Source organism: Salmo salar, chromosome 15 (genome assembly GCF_965601325.2).
Source record: "Salmo salar chromosome 15, fSalSal1, whole genome shotgun sequence".
In the NCBI taxonomy this organism is placed as follows: domain Eukaryota; kingdom Metazoa; phylum Chordata; class Actinopteri; order Salmoniformes; family Salmonidae; genus Salmo; species Salmo salar.
Window position 1 is genome coordinate 43,328,685 of NC_138305.1, and position 27,198 is coordinate 43,355,882.

The 27,198-nt window shown below is 44.8% G+C and overlaps 2 protein-coding genes across 2 annotated transcripts in view; both read left to right on the top strand.

Annotated features, from left to right (window-relative positions):
• The first annotated feature begins 4,672 nt into the window (after positions 1–4,672).
• LOC106571540 (12-(S)-hydroxy-5,8,10,14-eicosatetraenoic acid receptor) lies at positions 4,673–7,645 on the top strand. The gene has a single exon (XM_014144698.3). It carries the CDS (start codon positions 4,972–4,974, stop codon positions 5,992–5,994), a length of 1,023 nt encoding a protein of 340 aa, XP_014000173.2. The 5' UTR covers positions 4,673–4,971; the 3' UTR covers positions 5,995–7,645.
• Positions 7,646–22,111: 14,466 nt separating this feature from the next.
• The window catches only part of LOC106571394 (plasminogen), a 28,482-nt gene continuing 23,395 nt past the window's right edge, over positions 22,112–27,198 (top strand). The window contains exons 1-4 of the mRNA XM_014144436.3: positions 22,112–22,268; positions 22,958–23,093; positions 23,188–23,294; positions 23,766–23,880. Coding sequence (XP_013999911.1) covers positions 22,220–22,268; positions 22,958–23,093; positions 23,188–23,294; positions 23,766–23,880 — 407 coding nt within the window. The 5' untranslated portion in view covers positions 22,112–22,219. The remainder of the gene's footprint in view (positions 22,269–22,957; positions 23,094–23,187; positions 23,295–23,765; positions 23,881–27,198) is intronic.

A 27,198-nucleotide genomic window follows, 5' to 3' on the forward strand; every position in this document is an offset into this window, starting at 1 on the left:
CTCGATGACCTTCTTCAGCATCTGTTTTAGGGTCTTATTGAAGCGTTCCACCAGCCCGTCCATTTGTGGATGGTACACACTGGTCCTCACCTGTTTTATTCGTAACAGATTGCAGACATCTTTCATCACACGAGACATGAAAACGGTGCCCTGGTCCATCAGGATTTCCCGCGGAATACCCACCCGGCTAAATAAATGGAAGAGCTCCTGTGCGATACCTTTTGCTGGCGCCGTGCATAGCGGGATTGCCTCAGGATACCGGGTGGCGTAATCCACGATTACCAGGATGTATTGGTGTCCCCTCGCAGTCTTCACCAATTGATGCACCAGATCCATTGCCACCCGCTCGAATGGCACTCCTATAATGGGCAAGGGAACCAAAGGGTTTCTATAATGCACCCTCGGAGCTGTGATCTGGCACTCCGGTGCAACTATGGCAGTAGCCCTCAACGGTGCGCTTGATTCCGGGCCAGTGGAACCGGTTCCCGATCCGCTCCCTGGTTTTCTCCATCCCCAGGTGTGCTGCAAGCAGGTGGGTGTGGGCAAGTTGCAACACAGTCCTAACATACTGGCTGGGTATGAGTAACAAGTCTTTTGTCTCCCCATTATGCTTTAGTACCTGATACAATAAATTATGCTTGATTGCCAAGTGGGGGTAGCGCCAATCACTTACTCCAGGTAACAGTATGCCATCCACCGCAATCACCTGGCCCCTAGCGTTCTGGAGATTGTGGTCTTCTAACTGGGCCGTCCCGAACTGACCCGTGAGGATTCCCGTGTCGGGAGGTCCGTCTAGGGCCTCCACCTCCATAAAGGGGAGCCTGAGGTCTTCCTCGCACAGTGGCTCGCTTGCCGGACCGGGGTTGTCTCCCTCCTCCGGGTCCGACTCGGGCCCAGTGGACACCTCTCGTCGCGGCAGTTGGGCTGCACAGGCCACCGTCCTTTTTCCTTTTCTTCCTACCTCCCATGTGCGCCTCCCCAGGTCCCTCCTCCACAGTGCCTGGAAGAGAGGGCAGTCTGACCGAGGAGAATGAACAGCTCCCACGTGCATCTGGCACTCCCCCTTGGGGTGGTTATCCTCCCTGGCACCGTTGGGTACCTCTTTGTGTCCCCGTGTACACAGGACACTGTCACCTCCTCATCCCCCGGTTCCTCCTTCCCCTCTCGTGTGAGCCACTGCGGGTGGGCCAGGGTCACCATGCTGCCGGAGTCCAGCAGAGCGCTGGTGTCGATGCCATCGATTTGTACTGGAACAATCGGAGGGGCCGTCTTGGTGTGCACCCAACAGCATGTGACGTAACCCGCCATCTGGGTTACCCCAGAGCTGGGGGATGCGGAGAGCATGGCCTCCTCCCGGACGGGACAGCTCCACGCGAGGTGCTCCGGCTCCCCACACTCATAGCAGCGTCTCTGATCTGGGTCCAGCAGCCGTCGACGTCGTCGGTTTGGGTCACCCTCCCGCTTCACAGCCTTGGCTGGTTCCGTCCAGGCCCCCTTCAGCCCCTCGCCTCTCTTTGTGTTGTTCGTCCCCCTCGCCGCGTCTCCTCTCTCCGCTCGGGCCCCACTCAGCAGGTCCTGGGTGTTCTGGTGAATTTCCACCCCAGTCAGCAATTCCTCTAGGCTCTGGGGGTTCTGCATGCTCACTGTCTTCTTCATCTCGTATGGCAGGGGCCGAAGGTATTTATCCAGGACGAGCTTGTCAAGCATCGGGAGGGAAGGTACTTTCGTCAGTAGCCAGCCCTTGGTCAGGCGCACCAAGTCGCTCATCTGAGCACGGGGGGAAAGGGTGGGGTTAAAGGCCCAGTCGTGGACCAGTTGTGCACAGCGTGCAAGATTGAACCCATAGCGGCTCAGGATCTCCCGTATGAGTCCCTCATAATTCGCGGCCTGGTCAGCATTCAAATCGAAGTAGGCCTTCTGGGCCTTCCCAGAGTGGGAGGGTGCCAACAGGCTGGCCCACTTGCGCTTGATCCATCCTTCCCTCTGTGTCGTCCTCTTGAAGGTCCACAAATACGACTCCACGTCGTCTTCCTCCCTTAACTGAACCATGAACTGATTCGGGCCAGACTCCTGAGCCCTCCCAACCTTTGACTGGGCTACCTCCGCTACCAGTCTGCAGTTTTGTTGGTGCTGCTCCTCCAGTGCTTGCTCCTGGAGAGCCTGTCGGTTCTGCTGGTTGAGGATGAACTGAGCCACCAGCTCCTCCATGGTAATCTCCATACGCTCGAACCCACGGCACCCAAAGCTACTGAGATGCCCGCATTCTCCACCATATGTGGTAAACCATGGGGTGTTGGGTTGAGCGTGCAGAGATTGACACAGAGACAGGGAGGTTTTAGTGCGCAAAAACAACTTTACTAGGACAGAAAATAAACGTAGGTTTGGCGCGGTCCTTCTCCTCTACTTTTGCTTGGTGTCGGTCTCTCCCCGTTCTCCCTCGCGGTGTGCCACAGTGCTCCTTTTATTTGGCCTCCACCGCTGGTTGGCACTTTCTCCGAATTACCTCTACTTGGAGCTGTCCGTGTCGGGGTGCCCAGCTCCCGTATTCCCAGCAGAGGGAGTGAACGTTGCCTCACATACCTCCCCTCTATTACCATCCCCGGGGTAGACCTCCTGGGATACCACAACAAGCTCTTGCATCTCCTCTTCAACAAGGTCACCCTTGACCCAGCAGCATACAGTATGTGGGGAAGCTGTTTGAGCTGTCCATTCCAGGACCCCTGTCTGCCCAGTGTGAAAGGCCTGACAAGGAGGAGGCCATAGCTGGATTTGTCTACCGCTTCAATCTTGGGGGTGACTGAAGCCAAGTGGGTGACTGAAGCCTGCTTGATTGAAGCGGGATACATGGGTCCCCCTCCTTTTCCGCTCCCCTCCCCATCAATCTCTGTAGTTGGTTGCATTTCCTAAAGCCTAAGTAATTCACTTTTATGTGATATGACATCACATTTTGTTACTTTGTATTGTTTTTCAAGCATTCGGACAGGAGATGAGTGTTACAAATTGTAAGAATCAATGGGTCCTGCACACCATAGGGCGGCCAGGTGCCTATATTAGGCTTATTATTTATTTCTCAACTTTATTTCTCACGAGTGTTCATGTTGATCAATATTTCGGCTATGCTGTCCTATTGTAAATTATCAAATAAATGTCTGATCAGTACATACAATTCTGCACATATTGTCATTTATAATGCTAATGCAGAGGCACCAATAAATTGTCCAGTACACCTACTGTATGCTGTTTTCATGTACATTCCTTAATGTCTAAGCTGACTCAGGCTTTACTAATTCTTGTGAAAAAGTGTATCAATAAACTGTATTCTGTACTTAGTTACAAAACAATAGAAATACAAAACTGTTTTGCTGGTGTTTGTCTGATATTCAACAGTCCATGATCAGCACTGTTAACCATGAGAGCATTTTGCATAGAAAATGGGTTGAGGCATACTATTTAGGTTCGGAATGACATGTGGCCTATTCAAGGGTTGCATGTTTTGTCAGAATATTGTTTTGAGCATTTGTTTTGAACAGATGCCCGACTAAGCATTCTACTCAATGCATCGTTCATTTACGCCCACCTGAGATAAATGTCAAATTTACAAAAAGGCATCTATGTACTGTATAACAATGCAAGGTTCATTTAACAGTAAAATAAGAAAAGATTGTTGTGGTTCAACAAGGTTTGTTGTTACTGTATTGACTGTGACACGTGGTACAACTGCTAGAATGAAAAAATATTTATTAACACCCATGTAGCCTACTATCATGGGCATATATAGACACATTAATCTCTTAATTTTACATGAAGTATGATCCCTTATCTGACAAGGCATTAAAAAATATCTGAAAAATGTGTTTATCTGAGAGTCGCCTCCACACCAAAGTTTTTTTGCTGCTTTGAAATTGTCCACTAGTAGGAATTTACACAAAACTGTCAATAACATGAATAAAACATCTGATTTGCTTGTATCCATAAAAAACACAGTAATTGGTTTAAACATAAAATAGCAGAAATGTTTAATATTTTTATTTTTTATTTGAACCCATAGATGTTAGTGGGCTTAATGGGTACGTGGGCTTAATAGGTAGGTACACTTGCCCTCCTTCATATGGTTTTGAAAAAAATACCCTGAGAAATGTGTCCGTCATCTCAGACTTCTCTGAACTGGCTACTAACTGCCATGCGTTTAAATCATGTTGGGTGTACACCCACAATTTCCATATGGTAAAAGCAAGTTAATCTGCTAGTAAATCTATCCAATTCCCTAGGACATACTCCTTTTCTTGAAAACATCACAACCATTTTGTAGCATTGTTAACATTCCTGCTCATCTGAGATATTTTCAGCTAGGAACTGCCTGTTGCTTCACATTGTAGCTCTCTGTCTGTTTAATCAGTCAAATGTGTTATTTATGACAACCTCAACTACATTTTCATTCCCATGAATGTTGTGCAACTGGAAGCATGACTATGCACTTACTTGCTCCATATAACAATTCCACAAGGAGTTACAAGGACATGTTTAGCATAGAAAAGAGGTCACTTCTCATACACAGTTGACAAATATGGGAAAGGTTGTTATTGTCTGAGTCAATGCAATGTTTTCCACTATGTCCTCATTCTCTCGTGTGACCAGCTGCTTATCTATTCGTTCTGTGGTGACTCGCCTATTCAGGCGTGGGAGGTGCAGCTCAACCAACAAGTCTGAACAATTTACAACTGAGTGGTACTGTATGCTGTCTGCGTGCTGGGGGGAATTACTTCCAGAGACTGAAGTGCAGTCCTTCAGCTTCACCAAGTCTACACACGGATTAAGAGCTCGGTTCGCTTCCCTTAAACAGACTCACTTGTTTTGTAAAGTGAGGATCTATTTTGGAGTTGAGAACTTTAGAGGACTGTTTTAACTTCTTGTTAAGGATTCTGACAGGATCTGACTGACTTTTTCTGACTGTAAAGGAGACAGCTTTCGACAATGCAAATTATGGAGGACGACCATCAGAGCAATAACTGCACAGCAGAGAATCTACCACTGTACAAATTTTATGCCTCTGTGATGATCATGGAATTCACCCTGGCTCTGCCGCTCAACCTCTCAGTGCTTTATCTATTCATCTTCAAGCTGAAGTTCTGGAAATCTAACACCAACAACATTTTCCTGTTCAATCTCGTCTTGGCTGACGTTCTTCTGCTTATATGTTTGCCAGTAAAGGCGTATCATTTTCTTAATGGGAATCGGCGGAGTACAGCGGGAGGGACCTGCAAAGCCATGCTCTTCATGCTGTTTCTGAACCGAGGTGCCAGTATCGCCTTCCTGACTGTGATTTCAGTTGATCGCTACTTCAATGTGGTTCATCCTGGGAAAAAGAACTTTGCCAAGGCTTTAAAAAAGTCTCCTCATATCTCTTTCCTCATCTGGCTACTGCTGCTCCCCCTGACTATCCCCACCATGCTGAAGTCCTTTGAGTGCTGTAATAGTTATGGGCGTAAAGATGACACTCTAGTCGAGGACGTCACTGACACTCTGAGAGAGGTTGTGTTTTTCACCCAGATTCTCATCCCTTTCTTTGTGTTGGTCTACTGCACGGTCCGCATTGTTAACAGACTAAAAAAGAAGACCGTAGGGGATAGTACCAAGCTGCGCCGAGCAGTGTTTCTGGTCACCTCAGTAATGCTTGTCTTTTCTTTCTGTTTCCTGCCTTGTACCATAGCTAGAATGGTTCTGTTGATTTTCAGAATCAAGGATCTACAGAATGCTGAGAATATAGCTGTTCAGCTCTATGACGGACTCATGGTTTTATCCTACATGGATTGTTTAGTGGACCCAATTGTGTACTGTTTAAGCAGCACTAAGTTCAAAAGCCTCTACCTGACAACGTATTGCCCCAGTCTACTAAGCAAAGATGCAGAAACAGCTGAAAGCCCTAACTTGACAGGAAACAACTTAAATCGAAAATGCAAAAACAATGCACTGTACACTGAAAAGGGGTTGCCCTGAATTTGACAGGAAGCTCAGTGGCAAGTAAAATTCTGTATTTCATAATACAGTAAACCTACTGTAATATAAATGTGGTATCAAAGCAAGTACTGTGTAATGACACACAGTACAATAAAGTAAAATTGACTGTATTATACTGTAAAAAAGTAAATGCTACCGTAATCCCTGTGGCTCAGTTGGTAGAGCATGGTGTTTGCAATGCCAGCATGGTGTGTGCAACGCCAGGGTTGTGGGTTTGATTCCCACGAGGGGCCAGTACAAGAAAAACATTTTTTTTTTAAGTACATGAAATGTATGCATTCACTACTGTAAGTCGCTCTGGATAAGAATGTTTGCTAAATGACTAAAATGTAAATGTAAAATGTAATTAATGAAATTCATTGAGGGGATGGGTTTGTATTTCACAGGATTTTACTGTAATTACAAGTGATTGGTGCAAGCAGGTTGGCAGCTAGGTAAAAATAGTTTACACATTACAGCATTTTAATGAATATTTGGTGTTTTATATCACTTACACTTAACAAAGGCTTCCAAACTGGCAGTGACTACAGGAGAAAACAGACCAAAAGGACATGGCAAAATGCCTGCGGCCACTCCAATCTGTTTTAAATGTGATGGGGCACCATAACCACATAGGAGTTAAATTGCTACAGCGTTCTCACTCACGTGTGCAACAAATATAGCCTCTTACAAGGCAGCCTCAAAACGTGTTTTTTTTTATGAAATGTTTTTATTTAACAACAATACCATGCACCAACTAGTGGTCAAAGGGGTTTTGTCACTCCAAAGATATGGTATGGTACTGTGTTCTGTGGGGTGGAATTACAGTACCATTTGAAATACAGCAATTCTTTCCCTGCCCAGAACACTTTCCAACAATGCACCATAATTTACAGTATGCTGCAGTAAAACGTTTGAGTATTTTACTGTTGATCATACCCAAAAGAACAGTTTCACCCTTAAATACCCGGACCCAGTTTTCTTTGCATGAAAATTAAGCAGTGATAATGACTGCCCCGGGAAACCCCAAACGAACTATTTCTAAAAATAAATAAAACAATAAATTGATATAAAAAGCATTATAAAATGTGTGGTTTGCATCACTTAATGCCCGATGTCGCATATCACTAGAACATTTCAAGTTACTAAACTTCGCCAAAAATGAATATTATTTTTAGAACATTTACTCGGGCGTTTCTGGTCTTTCAAGGGGAGCAAACCTTCCATGTGAACCACTATTTTCAGCGCCAATCTCCGATAGTGTAATTACAAAGATCGGCCACCAGACAGTGCCAAAGGTGTTTATTAGGATATCTTTTTGAAGGTATTGGTTTCATGTTATTTATTGATTGAGTACTACAGACAGTTACCAAGTGTTTAAGACACTGTTAAAGGAATTTTATATCTTGATGATAACAATCAATAATCAATTCGCCTTGACTAATGCCCAAGGTTTGTAAGACAATGGGTTAAAATAATTAGGCAAGGACTCAGCTTTCTGCAAAAGGTTTCTGTAGCTTTATTCAGAGAACGTTCTGCCGTCAGGATAACAAAACAGTCATTATATAGTTCTTGCTTACTTACGCACATGCATTTACACACAATCTGTTGGTGACCTGCAACCCCCATAAACTTCTCACACTGTTTATCACCTTCTGGCTCAGCCTGTTCCTTTCCTTCAAGGTTAGTTTTACTCCCTTGACCATCTGCTTCTCTAGCTCTCTATACTAATTGCATACACCCATTTCTTTCCCTCTCCAGTGGTTCCTGGACTTTCCGGAACTAATCAGACCAATCGATCCCTACATTGATCATTACCTTGATTATTCATTAACCATGCTGTATGACTAATAATTCATCATGGTTTATTGATTAATTTACCTTTATTAGATAATTCTCTTATCAATTCCACCCTTAAATGATTCAATAATTCACCATGATGATCAAATGCTATATGAGAACCCTAATAATCACATGCTATATGTAATCACAAATAATCACACGCTATATGGAAATACAAATAATCACACGCTATATGGAAATACAAATAATCACACGCTATATGGAAATATGAATAATCATACGCTATATGGAAATACAAATAATCACACGCTATATGGAAATATGAATAATCATACGCTATATGGAAACACAAATAATCACACGCTATATGGAAACACAAATAATCACACGCTATATGGAAACACAAATAATCACACGCTATATGGAAACACAAATAATCACACGCTATATGTAAACACAAATAATCACACGCTATATGGAAACACAAATAATCACACGCTATATGGAAACACAAATAATCACACGCTATATGGAAACACAAATAATCACACGCTATATGTAAACACAAATAATCACACGCTATATGGAAATATGAATAATCATACGCTATATGGAAACACAAATAATCACACGCTATATGTAACTTAATTGTGATACAAGGATTTAACAAAACTAATACATAATTATTCCTCCTATACCCATCAATGACAGTCCTAGGCCTATTTCCAATTATGACACTTTGATTCAGGATTTTCATAATCATTTTCATTAAAGGAACAGTCCATCTAAATGTTGAAAATTCAATCAAAACGTTGAAAATTGTTTCATCAAACATTGGCTCCTCGTGATTAAAAGAAACGGAGCCATCTTCCTGGCCTGGAGGCCCGCATTCGCCATCCCACTGATCGGAGCTCGGAATTGGTCCATATCTCACCATCTGCTGCGTCATCGATCTCTCTAGAGTCCTGGTGATTAAACCTCTCACACATGGGACGAGACAACATCCACACAACACAAACACACTCATACAGGTGAAAGCAGCCCATAATACAGTTCTTACAACACTTTTCCATTTCCCAAACATGGGATGTGTTATCAGGAATGTACGTGTAGCGCTGAACCTAATCATTCTACCTACACTGCCCTCTTCTGCCAATAACATATCGAGAGTCAGTGTATTTTACCAGGTCATGAGGGGGGTGGCGGATAATTGGTCAGAGAACCTCTTTACTGCATCCCCGTTTTCATTCATGAATCTCTGTTGATTATAAAAGATGTCATTAATCCAATCCACATTTCTATTTATTGTCAACCACCAAAATAATGTAGTGTTAAAGCCTTCACATATTTGATTCATAGCTTTGTATTCATCTGGAACTTCCCTGAGGATGCCAATAGCATCCATCTAGACAAAGCTACTCCCATCCTGATCAAAACTCCTCCTGTGCCTACTTTAGCCTCCTATAACTGGCCTCTGATGACTAACTCGAACTGGTTGGACCAATAACCCCAGGGCGCAAGTTCCTAACCACCCTTTGTGGTAATTTCGTATGCGTCCTTTGCTGGTACTAGCCCACCCTACATCAGTTATAGGTGCTGTGAGGTTAAACATTTTCTCCTGTGCTTTCAAACCTAAGTCAGTCACATTAACGATTACCTTTCAGCCATTAAAATCATCTAAGTTCTCGGTGCCATTCTTGTATCTATAACACTGGTGCTCATCAGGAATTTAGGTGAACCGAGGTGGGTTGGCTGAGTACTTCAATCTGGCCAACCCCAATTCCTGTACAGTTGTCTGCTTCCCCAGGAAATTGTTTAATGTTTACCTTAAATTCTACATCTTGATCTTCTTTGATTCCTTATTCTGTATGTCACTCATCAGTGTATTATATAGTTTATCCTCTACTTCTTCTCAATGACAACGGTATCCTATGATTAGTACCGGAAGGTGGTGGATCTGAATGTATCAGAAAGGTTACCAAAACTATGATGCAGCTCAGAGTCTCTACTCTTCCCAAAAACCGTCAACCCTCTCCTGCCCTTAGTCTCTCTGCTTGGTACCACCCCATACTCACACCTCTAGGAGCACACACAGTGATGAACGGTCGGGATAGGGAATCTTCGTTAAGGAGGTAACCCCCGGACCCTGTTGGTATCGGTTCTTCTCCTAACTCTGTGTGTGATCAGCAGTGCTCATATGTGTACATACCTCCTTGCAGTGGATAACGTGGACCCAAGTGACTCTCTCAGCTTTTCTAATGGCAAAGGCAGTGGTTTAACAGAACCTGGTATGGGCCTTCCCAACGGGGCTGCTTTCAGTCTTTTCTCCTCAGGGACTGGATCCACACCCAGTCTCCTGGTTGGATTGAGTGAATCACCTTCTCCTGTAATTCACCTGTTGGACACAAAATCTTGGACATACGGGTTTGGTTAACGAACAGTCTTTTCATGTGTTCTGCTAGTATTTCTTCAACTTCTATGTCTACCTGTTCTGGTATCTCTAACTCTGGCATTCTATAGGCTCTACCTGATTAGCTAAAATGTCATCCATCATTTAAAGAGATAGATGCTAGCAAACCAACTCTAGGGATAATATCTTGTCCTAATATTCTAGCTACCATAATCATGTCCACCAAGTAAGTTGGGAACGCTTCTACCCATTTGCTATACTTATCTATTCTTGTTAAACTCCCCTTCTTCCCCTTAATTTGGAATAGTTCAATAAGTCCAATTCCAAATGTTGGAATGGATCTTCTTACAAAAAAATGTGTTTAAGTAATTATCCTCTAGGCCATCACTCTTTCCTAACTACTCTACTATACTTCCCTCCCCTTGATACATTGCTTAGCCTATGTATCAATATTGCTGCATATCCATACAATGTCTTTGGTAGGATAATTAAATTATCCTTATGTCAGACCTTCTCTTGTAGGATGCCCCATTTCATTTTCCACATGTCCAATTCTCCCTGGGGCCTTCATCCTTGGCTATCATTTAACAATCCTCTGTCAAGTTTCTTATCGTCTTTAAGATGTATCTATGCTGCTTTGTATGGTTTTAAATGTCTATGTGCTTGTCTGTGTAAATAGTAACTTTTCTCTCCTTTCTTATTTCACCGGTTCTAGTCAATGCTACTATTTCGGCCTACTGTGCAGAATAGTGTCTGGGCAATGGTTCAGTGTCTAACACCTGAAACCAACTAAGCCCTTTTAGTTAGGGTAACAATTACTTTCAACAAAATGATACTAATCTCCTCCTAGCGAATTTACCAAACATAAACTTAAAATCAAAACTAAAATACATGCCTGCCAACAGAGCCGATAGTCTCTCCATGAATTAATATCCTAAAGCTAAGTGAACCAAATTCTCTTCCTATCTACTCCTGCTGGCCCCCCTTCTTTCTTCCTGCTACTCTCCAACCCTCAAGGTTTCAGCAGTGGAGGGGAGGATTTCTCCGTCTGCCCTTCTATCTGTCTCCAGCTTTTTGTCATAATATGGGTTGTTTCCAAATATTGACTAAATGTCTCATTGTCTCCTTGGTTGCACTCCTGAACTTTAGAAAAATTAACCTGTCTAGATATTGCATATCTACTTAAATTTATCTCGATACCCTCAATAATCCTGGATCACCTACAGATGTCATATATCCCTGTCCTGTTGACATAAGTCTACCATTATTAAACTTATTCACAACCAAATATAATACTATTATATCAATTCCACAGCCTTGTTGTGTTAAATCTCTTACACTGCTTTCAACAACAGCTGACTTCCTAAGGGAAAATAAACTTATATAGATCATGTAAAAAAATACCCCTGCTACTGGTCAAAATATTTTCAAATCACATAATCAGATCAAAATGACTAATCTGATTTATTCCACCAAGAAAAATTATTTTACCCTTATTGTTCTAGGAAAATAGACTTAAAGAAGTCTACCCTTAGTCTAAGGCTTTGCCCTTTTAGTCTTCTCATTGGTTCAAATTATCACTTGTGTCTAAGAACTTTAACTCCATCATAATTATCAGTTCTATAAATTCCCTTAAAATCAATATCACCAATGACCTTAAATTCACCATCCAAATGGCTTTTCAATGTGGCTGATCAGACCACACAGGAAAAGTCACCAGAGGGGTCAAAAGTCATACCACCCTTTCAGAACCGTGTTTCTTACTACATTAACCTCTCTGGGCTAGGCGGGACGAAATCGTCCCACCTACGCAACAGCCAGTGTAATCCCGTGGCGCGATTTTCAAATACCTTAGAAATGCTATTACTTCAATTTCTCAAACATATGACTATTTTACACCATTTTAAAGACAAGACTCTCGTTAATCTAACCACACTGTCCGATTCCAAAAAGGCTTTACAACGAAAGCAAAACATTAGATTATGTCAGCAGAGTACCCAGCCAGAAATAATCAGACACCCATTTTTCAAGCTAGCATATAATGTCACAAAAACACAGAAGACAGCTAAATGCAGCACTAACCTTTGATGATCTTCATCAGATGACACACCTAGGACATTATGTTATACAATACATGCATGTTTTGTTCAATCAAGTTCATATTTATATCAAAAATCAGCTTTTTACATTAGCATGTGACGTTCAGAACTAGCATACCCCCCGCAAACCTCCGGTGAGTTTACTAAATTACTCACGATAAACGTTCACAAAAAACATAACAATTATTTTAAGAATTATAGATACAGAACACCTTTGTGCAATCGAGGTGTCCGATTTTAAAATAGCTTTTCGGTGAAAGCACATTTTGCAATATTCTCAGTAGATAGCCCAGCCATCAAGGCTAGCCATTTAGACACCCACCAAGTTTAGCCCTGACCAAACTCCGATTTACTATTACAAAAGTTTGATTACCTTTGATGTTCTTCGTCAGAATGCACTCCCAGGACTGCTACTTCAATAACAAATGTTGGTTTGGTCCAAAATAATCCATCGTTATATCCAAATAGCGGCGTTTTGTTCGTGCGTTCAAGACACTATCCGAAAGTGTAAATAAGGGTGACGAGCATGGCGCATTTCATGACAAAAAATTGTAAATATTCCATTACCGTACCTCGAAGCATGCCAACCGCTGTTTAAAATCAATTTTTATGCCATTTTTCTCGTAAAAAAGCGATAATATTACGACCGGGAATCTGCGTTTAGGTAAAAAGAGGAAAGAAAATAAAGCACGGGGTCGACTCGTGCACGCGCCTAAGCCCATAGTACTCTGATCGGCCACTTGCCAAACGCGATAATGTGTTTCAGCCAGAGGCTGCCTCGATATCATTCAGCTTTTTCCCGGGCTCTGAGAGCCTATGGGAGCCGTAGGAAGTGTCACGTTATAGCAAAGATCCTCAGTCTTCAATAAAAAGAGCCAAGATGAACAACAACTTGTCAGACAGGCCACTTCCTGCATGGAATCTTCTCAGGTTTTGGCCTGCCATATGAGTTCTGTTATACTCACAGACACCATTCAAACAGTTTTAGAAACTTTAGGGTGTTTTCTATCCAAAGCCAATAATTATATGCATATTCTAGTTACTGGGCAGGAATAGTAACCAGATTAAATCGGGTACGTTTTTTATCCGGCCGTGTCAATACTGCCCCCTAGCCCTAACAGGCTAACCTTGTTATTTGCAGCTGAGTTTTTCAATGTTCGTTGAATCTCGTCACCACCTCTGTCGCGTACCAGTTTGCCACCGGCCTGTAAAGAACCCACAGTAAAGGGCCAGGTCTTTGATTTACGGATTTTTCATCCGCCCGTGCACGGTTTTGGTGTCTCCTTGGAACGACAGCGGCAGTTTTTGAGATCCGGCTCGAAGGACCAATTGTTAAAGGAATTTTATATCTTGATGATAACAATCAATAATCAATTCGCCTTGACTAATGCCCAAGGTTTGTAAGACAATGGGTTAAAATAATTAGGCAAGGACTCAGCTTTCTGCAAAAGGTTTCTGTAGCTTTATTCAGAGAACGTTCTGCCGTCAGGATAACAAAACAGTCATTATATAGTTCTTGCTTACTTACGCACATGCATTTACACACAATCTGTTGGTGACCTGCAACCCCCATAAACTTCTCACACTGTTTATCACCTTCTGGCTCAGCCTGTTCCTTTCCTTCAAGGTTAGGAACTCTCTGAAGTTTTACTCCCTTGACCATCTGCTTCTCTAGCTCTCTATACTAATTGCATACACCCATTTCTTTCCCTCTCCAGTGGTTCCTGGACTTTCCGGAACTAATCAGACCAATCGATCCCTACATTGACCATTACCTTGATTATTCATTAACCATGCTGTATGACTAATAATTCATCATGGTTTATTGATTAATTTACCTTTATTAGATAATTCTCTTATCAGACACTGTGACATATATGTTAAAGGACAAATTACAGTTTTCTATTACAGTGTAGCATAGTAGAATGCTTTTCTCAAATAGAGGACATGTTTTATTACTGCATTATGACTATTTGTTCTCAAGATGAGACATTCATGTTAGTTCGCCAAACCAGACTATGATTCACTACTTGTTACTGTTATCATCAGTCATCTGGTTTCTTTCACCTGTGATGTCATCCTTCATGTTAAAAAGCTCATAATGACTCTGTTGTTACTAATTGTCTGGGTCAAATAAATATTACTCTCAAGTTATGATCCATAAAATGGGTGTTGCTATTGTTGTTATTAGTACTTCAACCACTACTGCCCACAGTCCTTGGGAGCGGGCCGTGTCAGTGGCACTGGGTTATCCTCAAAGCGGGCGAAGAAGGTGTTTAACTTGTCCGGGAGCGAGATAGCCTACATCAGGGTTCCCCAACTGGCGGCATGTGAGACAAATTTGGTCCTCTGGTGATCTTAATTGCCCCCCAGTTTTCTGAGCAAAAAAAAATACAACAAATAAATTCTATATATACTCTGAGTGAACAAAACATTAAGTACACCTCCCAGGAGTGTTGAAGTTCTTGACACAAACTGGTGTCAAACAGACCTACTACTGTACCCCGTTCAAAGGCACTTAAAAATTTTGTTTTGCCCATTCACCCTCTGAATGTACTGTACAACGGAACGATTTGACTAGTGCAGTGTTACCTAGCTAGCTACTTAGTTGTCTTTGTCATAGCTTGATAATTGTTAGCTAGCCAGCCATCGAGGTTAGCTAGCCAGCTATTTCCGTCCCCCGCGACGCCATTTTTCCTAACCCAGCCAACTATTACCGACGAGCAGCATTGTTGAAACTAAAATACACTACAAGGAACGTCTTGATTAGTGTTATGTTAGCTAGCTAGCTACAAAGTTGCTTTGTATCATGACAAGGTGTAGTACTGAAACTACCGAGGTTACCTAGCCAGCTACATGTTCAAAGTCAACAACGCAGCCACTGCTAGCTAGCCTACTCCACCAGCCAGCAGTACTGTATCATTTTAGTCAATAAGATTTTTGCAACGTAAGCTTAACTTCCTGAACATTCGAGACCTGTAGTCCACTTGTCATTCCAATCTCATTTGCATTAGCGTAGCCTCTTCTGTAGCTTGTCTACTATGTGTCTGTCTATCCCTGTTCTCTCTCCTCTGCACAGGCCATACAAACGCTCCACACCGCGTGGCCGCTGCCACTCTAACCTGGTGGTCCCAGCGCGCACGACCCACGTGGAGTTCCAGGTCTCCGGCAGCCTCTGGAACTGCCGGTCTGCGGCCAACAAGGCTGAGTTCATCTCAGCCTATGCTACCCTCCAGTCCCTAGACTTCCTGGCGCTGACGGAAACATGGATTACCACAGGTAACACTGCTACTCCTACTGCTCTCTCCTCGTCTGACTACGTGTTCTCGCATACCCCTAGAGCATCGAGCCAGCGGGGTGGTGGCACTGGAATCCTCATCTCTCCCAAGTGGACATTCTCTCTTTCTCCCCTGACCCATCTGTCTATCTCCTCATTTGAATTCCATGCTGTCACAGTTACCAGCCCTTTCAAGCTTAACATCCTTATGATTTATCGCCCTCCAGGTTCCCTTGGAGAGTTCATCAATGAGCTTGACGCCTTGATAAGTTCCTTTCCTGAGGATGGCTCACCTCTCACAGTTCTGGGTGACTTTAACCTCCCCACGTCTACCTTCGACTCATTCCTCTCTGCCTCCTTCTTTCCACTCCTCTCCTCTTTCGACCTCACCCTCTCACCTTCCCCCCCTACTCACAAGGCAGGCAATACGCTTGACCTCATCTTTACTAGATGCTGTTCTTCCACTAATCTCATTGCAACTCCCCTCCAAGTCTCCGACCACTACCTTGTATCCTTTTCCCTCTCGCTCTCATCCAACACTTCTCACTCTGCCCCTACTCGGATGGTATTGCGCCGTCCCAACCTTCGCTCTCTCTCTCCCGCTACTCTCTCCTCTTCCATCCTATCATCTCTTCCCTCTGCTCAAACCTTCTCCAACCTATCTCCTGATTCTGCCTCCTCAACCCTCCTCTCCTCCCTCTCTGCATCCTTTGATTTCCTCTGTCCCCTATCCTCCAGGCCGGCTCGGTCCTCCCCTCCTGCTCCGTGGCTCGACGACTCACTGCGAGCTCACAGAACAGGGCTCCGGGCAGCCGAGCGGAAATGGAGGAAAACTCGCCTCCCTGCGGACCTGGCATCCTTTCACTCCCTCCTCTCTACATTTTCCTCTTCTGTCTCTGCTGCTAAAGCCACTTTCTACCACTCTAAACTCCAAGCATCTGCCTCTAACCCTAGGAAGCTCTTTGCTACCTTCTCCTCCCTCCTGAATCCTCCTCCCCCTCCCCCCCCCCTCCTCCCTCTCTGCGGATGACTTCGTCAACCATTTTGAAAAGAAGGTTGACGACATCCGATCCTCGTTTGCTAAGTCAAACGACACTGCTGGTCCTGCTCACACTGCCCTACCCTGTGCTTTGACCTCTTTCTCCCCTCTCTCTCCAGATGAAATCTCGCGTCTTGTGACGGCCGGTCGCCCAACAACCTGCCCACTTGACCCTATCCCCTCCTCTCTTCTCCAGACTATTTCCGGAGACCTTCTCCCCTACCTCACCTCGCTCATCAACTCATCCTTGACCGCTGGCTACGTCCCTTCCGTCTTCAAGAGAGCGAGAGTCGCACCCCTTCTGAAAAAACCTACACTCGATCCCTCCGATGTCAACAACTACAGACCAGTATCCCTTCTTTCCTTTCTCTCCAAAACTCTTGAACGCGCCGTCCTTGGCCAGCTCTCTTGCTATCTCTCTCAGAATGACCTTCTTGATCCTAATCAGTCAGGTTTCAAGACTGGGCATTCAACTGAGACTGCTCTTCTCTGTGTCACGGAGGCTCTCCGCACTGCTAAAGCTAACTCTCTCTCCTCTGCTCTCATCCTTCTAGACCTATCTGCTGCCTTTGATACCGTGAACCATCAGATCCTCCTCTCCACCCTCTCCGAGCTGGGCATCTCCGGCGCCGCCCACGCTTGGATTGCGTCCTACCTGACAGGTCGCTCCTACCAGGTGGCGTGGCGAGAATCTGTCTCCGCACCACGTGCTCTCACCACTGGTGTCCCCCAGGGCTCTGTTCTTGGCCCACTCCTATTCTCGCTATACACCAAGTCACTTGGCTCTGTCATATCCTCACATGGTCTCTCATATCATTGCTATGCAGATGACACGCAATTAATCTTCTCCTTTCCCCCTTCTGACAACCAGGTGGCGAATCGCATCTCTGCATGTCTGGCAGACATATCAGTGTGGATGACGGATCACCACCTCAAGCTGAACCTCGGCAAGACGGAGCTGCTCTTCCTCCCGGGGAAGGACTGCCCGTTCCATGATCTCGCCATCACGGTTGACAACTCCCTTGTGTCCTCCTCCCAGAGTGCTAAGAGCCTTGGCGTGACCCTGGACAACACCCTGTCGTTCTCCACCAACATCAAGGCGGTGACCCGATCCTGTAGGTTCATGCTCTACAACATTCGCAGAGTACGACCCTGCCTCACACAGGAAGCGGCGCAGGTCCTAATCCAGGCACTTGTCATCTCCCGTTTGGATTATTGCAACTCGCTGTTGGCTGGGCTCCCTGCCTGTGCCATTAAACCCCTACAACTCATCCAGAACGCCGCAGCCCGTCTGGTGTTCAACCTTCCCAAGTTCTCTCACGTCACCCCGCTCCTCCGCTCTCTCCACTGGCTTCCAGTCGAAGCTCGCATCCGCTACAAGACCATGGTGCTTGCCTACGGAGCTGTGAGGGGAACGGCACCTCCGTACCTTCAGGCTCTGATCAGGCCCTACACCCAAACAAGGGCACTCCGTTCATCCACCTCTGTCCTGCTCGCCTCCCTACCTCTGAGGAAGCACAGTTCCCGCTCAGCCCAGTCAAAACTGTTCGCTGCTCTGGCACCCCAATGGTGGAACAAGCTCCCTCACGACGCCAGGACAGCGGAGTCAATCACCACCTTCCAGAGACACCTGAAACCCCACCTCTTCAAGGAATACCTGGGATAGGATAAAGTAATCCTTCTAACCCCCCCCCTTAAAAGATTTAGATGCACTATTGTAAAGTGGTTGTTCCACTGGATATTATACGGTGAATGCACCAATTTGTAAGTCGCTCTGGATAAGAGCGTCTGCTAAATGACTTAAATGTAAATGTAAATGTGAATGAATGGCACACATACACAATCCATGCCCCAATTGTCTGAAGGCTTAAAAATCCTTCTTTAACCTGTCTCCTCCCCGTCATCTACACTAATTGAAGTGGATTTAACAAGTGACATCAATTATCGGATCATAGGTTTCACCTGGATTCACCTGGTCAGGCTATCATGGAAAGAGCAGGTGTTCTTAATGTTTTGTACACTCAGTGTATATATGTGTAAATGCTTTTCATTGTTGTACATAATAGACTGTAAAAACACCAGAAAATGATTGTATTTTGGAAATCTTTTCCCATGTATTCCCACGCATAATACTGTAGCCTAGGCAGCCGCTAGTGGTGGCGCTTGATCTCCCCTATCACCTAGGCTTAATGTGCTCAGCCGATAATACGCTCCTGTCCCCGGCCGACCGGTTTGTACATTTGGCATTAATACATGTCACACCTCAGTTTGCAAGCGATGTAAAAAAATAAAAAAATAATCATTGAGTTAATAAAGCCGCATACAAACATGGTCTCTTTTTTGCTTTCTTGAGTAAGGCAGCTCCAAAATGCAGGTGTTTCAGCCTAGCCCAGTGCTTTCTGTGGTAGAGAGGCAGCCAGCGGAAAATACGAAGCGTAGAGGTTGGTAATGTTCTCTAGTTGCGCCGTGATTGGCTCAGTGTTCTGTCACTCATGGGGACACTATGTCACTGCAAAATCTCCGGGGAGAACTCGACAATTCAAGCCCCTTGGGTGCTGCCATAGAGTTACATTATAAGTGCCCATTCAAAAAGGCTCAAGGTCATTGGCCACAGATAAAATGATGGCAAATTGCATTATATCTACCGTAGCTTTGATTGAACTGATCATGTCAACATCATACTTTCAAAATCTCATCATGAATCAAGTCGACAATCTACTGGCAAATCCTTTTCAATCCTTGTCATATGAAGAGAAATTATAGATAAACGTATAGACGCTCATCGACCATAAGACATAAACATCACTCAAGTTGGAAATCGCTAATTCAACAATGAGTGGTTTGGGAAGAATCAGTGGCTAACTGCAAGTGTTGCAAAGCAATCACTAGCCTTAAACCCAGCCTGTGTGGTCCAAGTCTGGGTTTAAGGGTCTCTTTTCCAAGCTTAAAAAGGATAAATATTTAAATGTCATGGGCCAGAAAAGGTTGAATACATTGGCCATGCTGTCAATCCAGCATGACTTCTGCCACGATCATAACAACTGGAAACTTGGAAATCTCAGACTTCACTGAGTTCAAGACAACTGGGATCTCTTTAAAAAACAAACTCCAGCTGGGAAAACACGTTGTGAACGGTCATCCAATTCGGAATTCCAAGTCGGGAACTCGGGCCTCTTTCTAGAGCTACGACCTGAAGATCACTGACATCATGATTCGATCTTGTTGTTTTCCGAGTTCCCAGTTGTCTTGAATGCACCATAAATCCAGAGAATGCCAGACTTTGATAACACAATTTGATGACAATTTTTTGCCCATAAAAAGTACCGCGCCATCTTCCTGAGTCCAAAAATGTCTTGTATGCTGCTGCATAAATTATGTGATATGCCAGGGAGATATGTAAACTCAGCAAAAAAAGAAATGTCCCTTTTTCAGGATCCTGTCATTCAAAGATAATTCATAAAAATCCAAATAACTTCACAGATCTTCATTGTAAAGGGTTTAAACACTGTTTCCCATGGTTGTTCAATGAACCATAAACAATTAATGAACATGCACCCGTGGAACGGTCGTTAAGACACTAACATCTTACAGACGGTAGGCAATTAAGGTCACAGTTATGAATACTTAAGACACTAAAGAGACCTATCTACCGACTCTGAAAAACACACAAAAAAGATGCCCAGGGTCCCTGCTCATCTGCGTGAACGTGCCTTAGGCATGCTGCAAGGAGGCATGAGGACTACAGATGTGGCCAGGGCAATAAATTGCAATGTCCGTACTGTGAGAAGCCTAAAACAGTGCTTCAGGGAGACAGGACGGACAGCTGATCGTCCTCGCAGTGGCAGACCATGTGTAACAACATCTGCACAGGATCAGTACATCCGAACATCACACCTGTGGGACATGTACAGGATGGCAACAACAACTGCCCGAGTTACACAAGGGACGCACAATCACTCCATCAGTGCTCAGACTGTCCGCAATAGGCTGAGTGAGGCTGGACTGAGGGCTTGTAGGCCTATTGTAAGGCAGGTCCTCACCAGACATCACTGACAACAACGTTTCCTATGGGCACAAACCAACTGTCGCTGCACCTGACAGCACTGGCAAAAAGTGCTCTTCACTGATGAGTCGTGGTTTTGTCTCACCAGGTGTGATGGTCGGATTCACGTTTGTCGTCAAAGGAATGAGCGTTACACCGAGGCCTGTACTCTGGAGCGGGATCGATTTGGAGGTGGAGGGTCCGTCATGGTGTAGGGCGATGTGTCACAGCATCATCGGACTAAGCTTGTTGTCATTGCAGGCAATCTCAACGCTGTGCATGTTACCCTTCCTGCAGGCTCATCCTGACATGACCCTCCAGCATGACAATGCCACCAGGCATACTGCTCGTTCTGTGCGTGATTTCCTGCATGACAGGAATGTCAGTGTTCTGCCATGGCCTGCGAAGAGCCCGGATCTCAATCCCATTGAGCACGTCTGGGACCTGTTGGATTGGAGGGTGAGGGCTAGGGCCATTCCCCCCAGAAATGTCAGGGAACTTGCAGGTGCCTTGGTGGAAGAGTGGGGTAACATCTCACATCAAGAACTGGCTAATCTTGTGCAGTCCATGAGGAGGAGATGCACTGCAGTACTTAATGCAGCTGGTGTCTACACCACATACTGACTGTTACTTTTGATTTTGACCCCCCATTTGTTCAGGGACACATTATTCCATTTCTGTTAGTCACATGTCTGTGGAACTTGTTCAGTTTATGTCTCAGTTGTTGAATCTTGTCATGTTCATACAAATATTTACACATGTTAAGTTTGCTGAAAATAAATGCAGTTGACAGCGAGATGATGTTTCTTTTTTTGCCGAGTTTATCTGTCATGCACCAGGTATGCTAATCTCGTAATTTCTCCTCTCAGAAGACCTTACCTGTCACTCATATCTGAGGCAAAATGAAGGAGCCATTGCTGTAATTCTTGCAAAAATAAATTGCAAGTAACTGAAAAGAGGTCATTTAGTGAATTGCTCTACAACAAAAGTAGGTAGTTTTGTAAAGTTTGCAAAAGAGGACATGGGTCTCTATTAGCTGATAATTAACCACTAGTATCGATTTTAGACAGAGCTACATCGCACAGATCATTTGTCATAAAATTGCTCTGAAACAAAAAAATCAGAAACATTTTCATCTACTTTTATTTATTGCATAAACATGTTACTCAACACTTCTGTCTCTGCCTTTCATTTCTAGTAAGGTTTTTGAGATGTGTCTGTTTATGCATACAGAGTGATGTGACATCACAAAACATTATTGATTAGAATACAAATGCCTCATAAAGTATAAAAAGGAGTTATGGATGAAAAATTCTACCATCAGGCGAGTGAGGTGGGGAGTAGCTGTAGCCTACTGTACAATACATCAAGAAAGAACTATGTATGTGAATGTATTAAAATCCCATTGACATACACAGCCTGACCTCTGCTCCATGTCCTTGTTAGGCCAATGATTGACTGACGAGTGAAATCTATTTGTCTTACTGACATGGCTAAAAAGACACAAAAAGTATTGAACTGGTGAGTTTCTATACGCTGCTTGACAGTGCTCATCATGGACCTGTACAAAACAACGTTCTTGCTAGGCACCCTTTTATCTGCAGGTAAGATATAGCTGGCATCATTTTACGCATTGGAAGTTGAAGTGAACTGAAGGATTCCCACACAGTGTTTGTACTTGCAAATTGAACATTTATTCAGAAATTAGTCCTTCTATCTGTTCCCTTAAGTTCTTTGCTAGGTACCTGTGTCTACGAAGTTACTTCACGTGTGCTTAGTTCTTCAATATAATCATTTTGTAAGATTATCTTCTGTCAAACCTTATAACTGAAGCAGTTAGTTTAATCACATTGGATGTATTGCTCTTAGTACTGTACAGTGTATTGTAATTACTTATCTATTAGCCTTTATTTCGGGCCAGGTTTACTGCTGTAGTGGAAGTACACTCCAGTGGAAGAATGAGTAACTACAATACTTGTTACACGGTACACAGTAATAAGAACAATGTAAAGTGTTGAAACACTGTTTATTACATTAACGCTTCTATGTATTTTTCTTACTTGTAAATTGTTTTGAAATAACTTGTTTTTTGTCTGTAGTGTATGTCCACTCCAGAAATGACTCATCTGTCAATAGACCTTCATGTTGCAACCTCTATGTTATTGGTCTGTAACAGCAGTTTAGCCCAGGAACCATTGGGTTTAAGCATTGCATCACAGAGCAAGTGTAAGCAAACAGGGCCCGGTAATTTTTTCAGTCATACTCAGTATTTGTTATCTGTTTGTCCTTTTAGTCAGTGCGGTTGTCCTGGACGAATATGCAAAAACAGAGGGCGCCTGGATTCTCTCTTTGGTGAAGAGGGAGTACTCAGTAGGCACAGTCCTGGAATGTGCAGTCAAGTGTAACATTGAAACAGCTTTCACTTGCAGGTATCATTATGCTTATGGTCATTAATAGTGATAATGAATTAATTTGGGGGAAATGATTTCATAGTCAAAATGAATTCTGAATGTTTCTTGGTAGGTCCTTCATGTACATTGAAAAGGATCAAGAATGTTTGACAATACCAGCAAACGGCAAAATAGAGTCTGTTCTGAGAAGAACCAGCACTTCTCTATATGAAAAGAAAGGCAAGTCCTAATGTTTTTCTGATTTTTCTTGATGAGTAGCTACAGATTTTCCCTTGTGAAAAATGTATCAACCCATACAAAAATGTCCATTCATGTACTACAAATATTAGAATACAAATTATTTTCATGTGACTGTATTGGTCAACATTATTTTTGGTTAATATTTAACTAACCTTTGTGGAATGTCCAGTAAGAGGTTTGGACTGTGTCAGTAAACAAACCTAAGAGTTGAAGCAGATTATCTAAACAAGAGAGTCCAATCAGTCCTTCAGTGGGAGGCACATGGGGTATATCAAATCCCATACTGACCATATATGAAAACATCTCAGATAGTAAAATCCTGATGATGCTTTTTAACTACCCAAGAGGGGCTTTTGGTACACTGCTGAACTTGCTAAATAAAAAGTCAAAGATTACTAACCAATCAACCCACCTACTACTGTTGAGACATCTTATTCTCTGTCTTTACAGCGTACTTGATGGAGTGTGTAAATGGAATCGGTATGGACTACAGAGGAACAAAGTCCAAAACAAACTCAGGGAAGACTTGCCAGAGATGGGCATCAACATATCCACAAAGGCCTAAGTATGCTCTGCAACAACTTGTACCAGATCCGGCGCCAGAACGAATCAGTTGGACAGGCCTTTGATTTCAATAAGGGGGCACGTTTTTAAACTGGACTTGCGCGTTCACAATTGTTTTTTAATTTCTGTAAAAGTAACGACCATAGGCAACTCGTGAGTTTCAAGTTTGTGGAAACTTACAACCTATCCTACCATTTCTACAAATCTGCGTGCCAGTAATGTATATATGCACATTTTCGTGGAACAGTTTCATTTCAATAATTTACATTTACATTTACATTTAAGTCATTTAGCAGACGCTCTTATCCAGAGCGACTTACAAAATGGTGCATTCACCTTATGATATCCAGTGGAACAACCACTTTACAATAGTGCATCTAAATCTTTTAAGGGGGGGGGGGGGGTTAGAAGGATTACTTTATCCTATCCTAGGTATTCCTTAAAGAGGTGGGGTTTCAGGTGTCTCCGGAAGGTGGTGATTGACTCCGCTGTCCTGGCGTCGTGAGGGAGCTTGTTCCACCATTGGGGTGCCAGAGCAGAGAACAGTTTTGACTGGGCTGAGCGGGAACTGTGCTTCCTCAGAGGTAGGGGGGCCAGCAGGCCAGTGGTGGATGAACGCAGTGCCCTTGTTTGGGTGTAGGGCCTGATCAGAGCCTGAAGGTATGGAGGTGCCGTTCCCTTCACAGCTCCGTAGGCAATCACCATGGTCTTGTAGCGGATGCGAGCTTCAACTGGAAGCCAGTGGAGAGAGCGGAGGAGCGGGGTGACGTGAGAGAACTTGGGAAGGTTGAACACCAGACGGGCTGCGGCGTTCTGGATGAGTTGTAGGGGTTTAATGGCACAGGCAGGGAGCCCAGCCAACAGCGAGTTGCAGTAATCCAGACGGGAGATGACAAGTGCCTGGATTAGGACCTGCGCCGCTTCCTGTGTGAGGCAGGGTCGTACTCTGCGAATGTTGTAGAGCATGAACCTACAGGATCGGGTCACCGCCTTGATGTTAGTGGAGAACGACAGGGTGTTGTCCAGGATCATGCCAAGGTTCTTAGCACTCTGGGAGGAGGACACAAGGGAGTTGTCAACCGTGATGGCGAGATCATGGAACGGGCAGTCCTTCCCCGGGAGGAAGAGCAGCTCCGTCTTGCTGAGGTTCAGCTTGAGCTGGTGATCCGTCATCCACACTGATATGTCTGACAGACATGCAGAGATGCGATTCGCCGCCTGGTTATCAGAAGGGGGAAAGGAGAAGATTAATTGTGTGTCGTCTGCATAGCAATGATAGGAGAGACCATGTGAGGATATGACAGAGCCAAGTGACTTGGTGTATAGCGAGAATAGGAGAGGGCCTAGAACAGAGCCCTGGGGGACAACAGTGGTGAGAGCGCATGGTGCGGAGACAGATTCTCGCCACGCCACCTGGTAGGAGCGACCTGTCAGGTAGGACGCAATCCAAGCGTGGGCCGCGCCGGAGATGCCCAACTCGGAGAGGGTGGAGAGGAGGATCTGATGGTTCACAGTATCAAAGGCAGCAGATAGGTCTAGAAGGATGAGAGCAGAGGAGAGAGAGTTAGCTTTAGCAGTGCGGAGAGCCTCCGTGACACAGAGAAGAGCAGTCTCAGTTGAATGCCCAGTCTTGAAACCTGACTGATTAGGATCAAGAAGGTCATTCTGAGAGAGATAGCAGGAGAGCTGGCCAAGGACGGCACGTTCAAGAGTTTTGGAGAGAAAAGAAAGAAGGGATACTGGTCTGTAGTTGTTGACATCGGAGGGATCGAGTGTAGGTTTTTTCAGAAGGGGTGCAACTCTCGCTCTCTTGAAGACGGAAGGGACGTAGCCAGCGGTCAAGGATGAGTTGATGAGCGAGGTGAGGAAGGGGAGAAGGTCTCCGGAAATGGTCTGGAGAAGAGAGGAGGGGATAGGGTCAAGTGGGCAGGTTGTTGGGCGGCCGGCCGTCACAAGACGCGAGATTTCATCTGGAGAGAGAGGGGAGAAAGAGGTCAAAGCACAGGGTAGGGCAGTGTGAGCAGGACCAGCAGTGTCGTTTGACTTAGCAAACGAGGATCGGATATCGTCAACCTTCTTTTCAAAATGGTTGACGAAGTCATCCGCAGAGAGGGAGGAGGGGGGGGGAGGGGGAGGAGGATTCAGGAGGGAGGAGAAGGTAGCAAAGAGCTTCCTAGGGTTAGAGGCAGATGCTTGGAATTTAGAGTGGTAGAAAGTGGCTTTAGCAGCAGAGACAGAAGAGGAGAATGTAGAGAGGAGTGAGTGAAAGGATGCCAGGTCCGCAGGGAGGCGAGTTTTCCTCCATTTCCGCTCGGCTGCCCGGAGCCTTGTTCTGTGAGCTCGTAGTGAGTCGTCGAGCCACGGAGCAGGAGGGGAGGACCGAGCCGGCCTGGAGGATAGGGGACAGAGGAAATCAAAGGATGCAGAAAGGGAGGAGAGGAGGGTTGAGGAGGCAGAATCAGGAGATAGGTTGGAGAAGGTTTGAGCAGAGGGAAGAGATGATAGGATGGAAGAGGAGAGAGTAGCGGGAGAGAGAGAGCGAAGGTTGGGACGGCGCAATACCATCCGAGTAGGGGCAGAGTGAGAAGTGTTGGATGAGAGCAAGAGGGAAAAGGATACAAGGTAGTGGTCGGAGATTTGGAGGGGAGTTGCAATGAGATTAGTGGAAGAACAGCATCTAGTAAAGATGAGGTCAAGCGTATTGCCTGCCTTGTGAGTAGGGGGGGAAGGTGAGAGGGTGAGGTCGAAAGAGGAGAGGAGTGGAAAGAAGGAGGCAGAGAGGAATGAGTCGAAGGTAGACGTGGGGAGGTTAAAGTCACCCAGAACTGTGAGAGGTGAGCCATCCTCAGGAAAGGAACTTATCAAGGCGTCAAGCTCATTGATGAACTCTCCAAGGGAACCTGGAGGGCGATAAATCATAAGGATGTTAAGCTTGAAAGGGCTGGTAACTGTGACAGCATGGACTTCAAATGAGGAGATAGACAGATGGGTCAGGGGAGAAAGAGAGAATGTCCACTTGGGAGAGATGAGGATTCCAGTGCCACCACCCCGCTGGCTCGATGCTCTAGGGGTATGCGAGAAAACGTGGGCAGACGAAGAGAGAGCAGTAGGAGTAGCAGTGTTATCTGTGGTAATCCATGTTTCCGTCAGCGAAAGGAAGTCTAGGGACTGGAGGGTAGCATAGGCTGAGATGAACTCAGCCTTGTTGGCTGCAGACCGGCAGTTCCAGAGGCTGCCGGAGACCTGGAACTCCACGTGGGTCGTGCGCGCTGGGACCACCAGGTTAGAGTGGCAGCGGCCACGCGGTGTGAAGCGTTTG

Bases quoted from the DNA above. Each gene is read 5' to 3' on its own strand.
- LOC106571540 (XM_014144698.3), top strand. From the start codon at position 4,972: ATGCAAATTATGGAGGACGACCATCAGAGCAATAACTGCACAGCAGAG.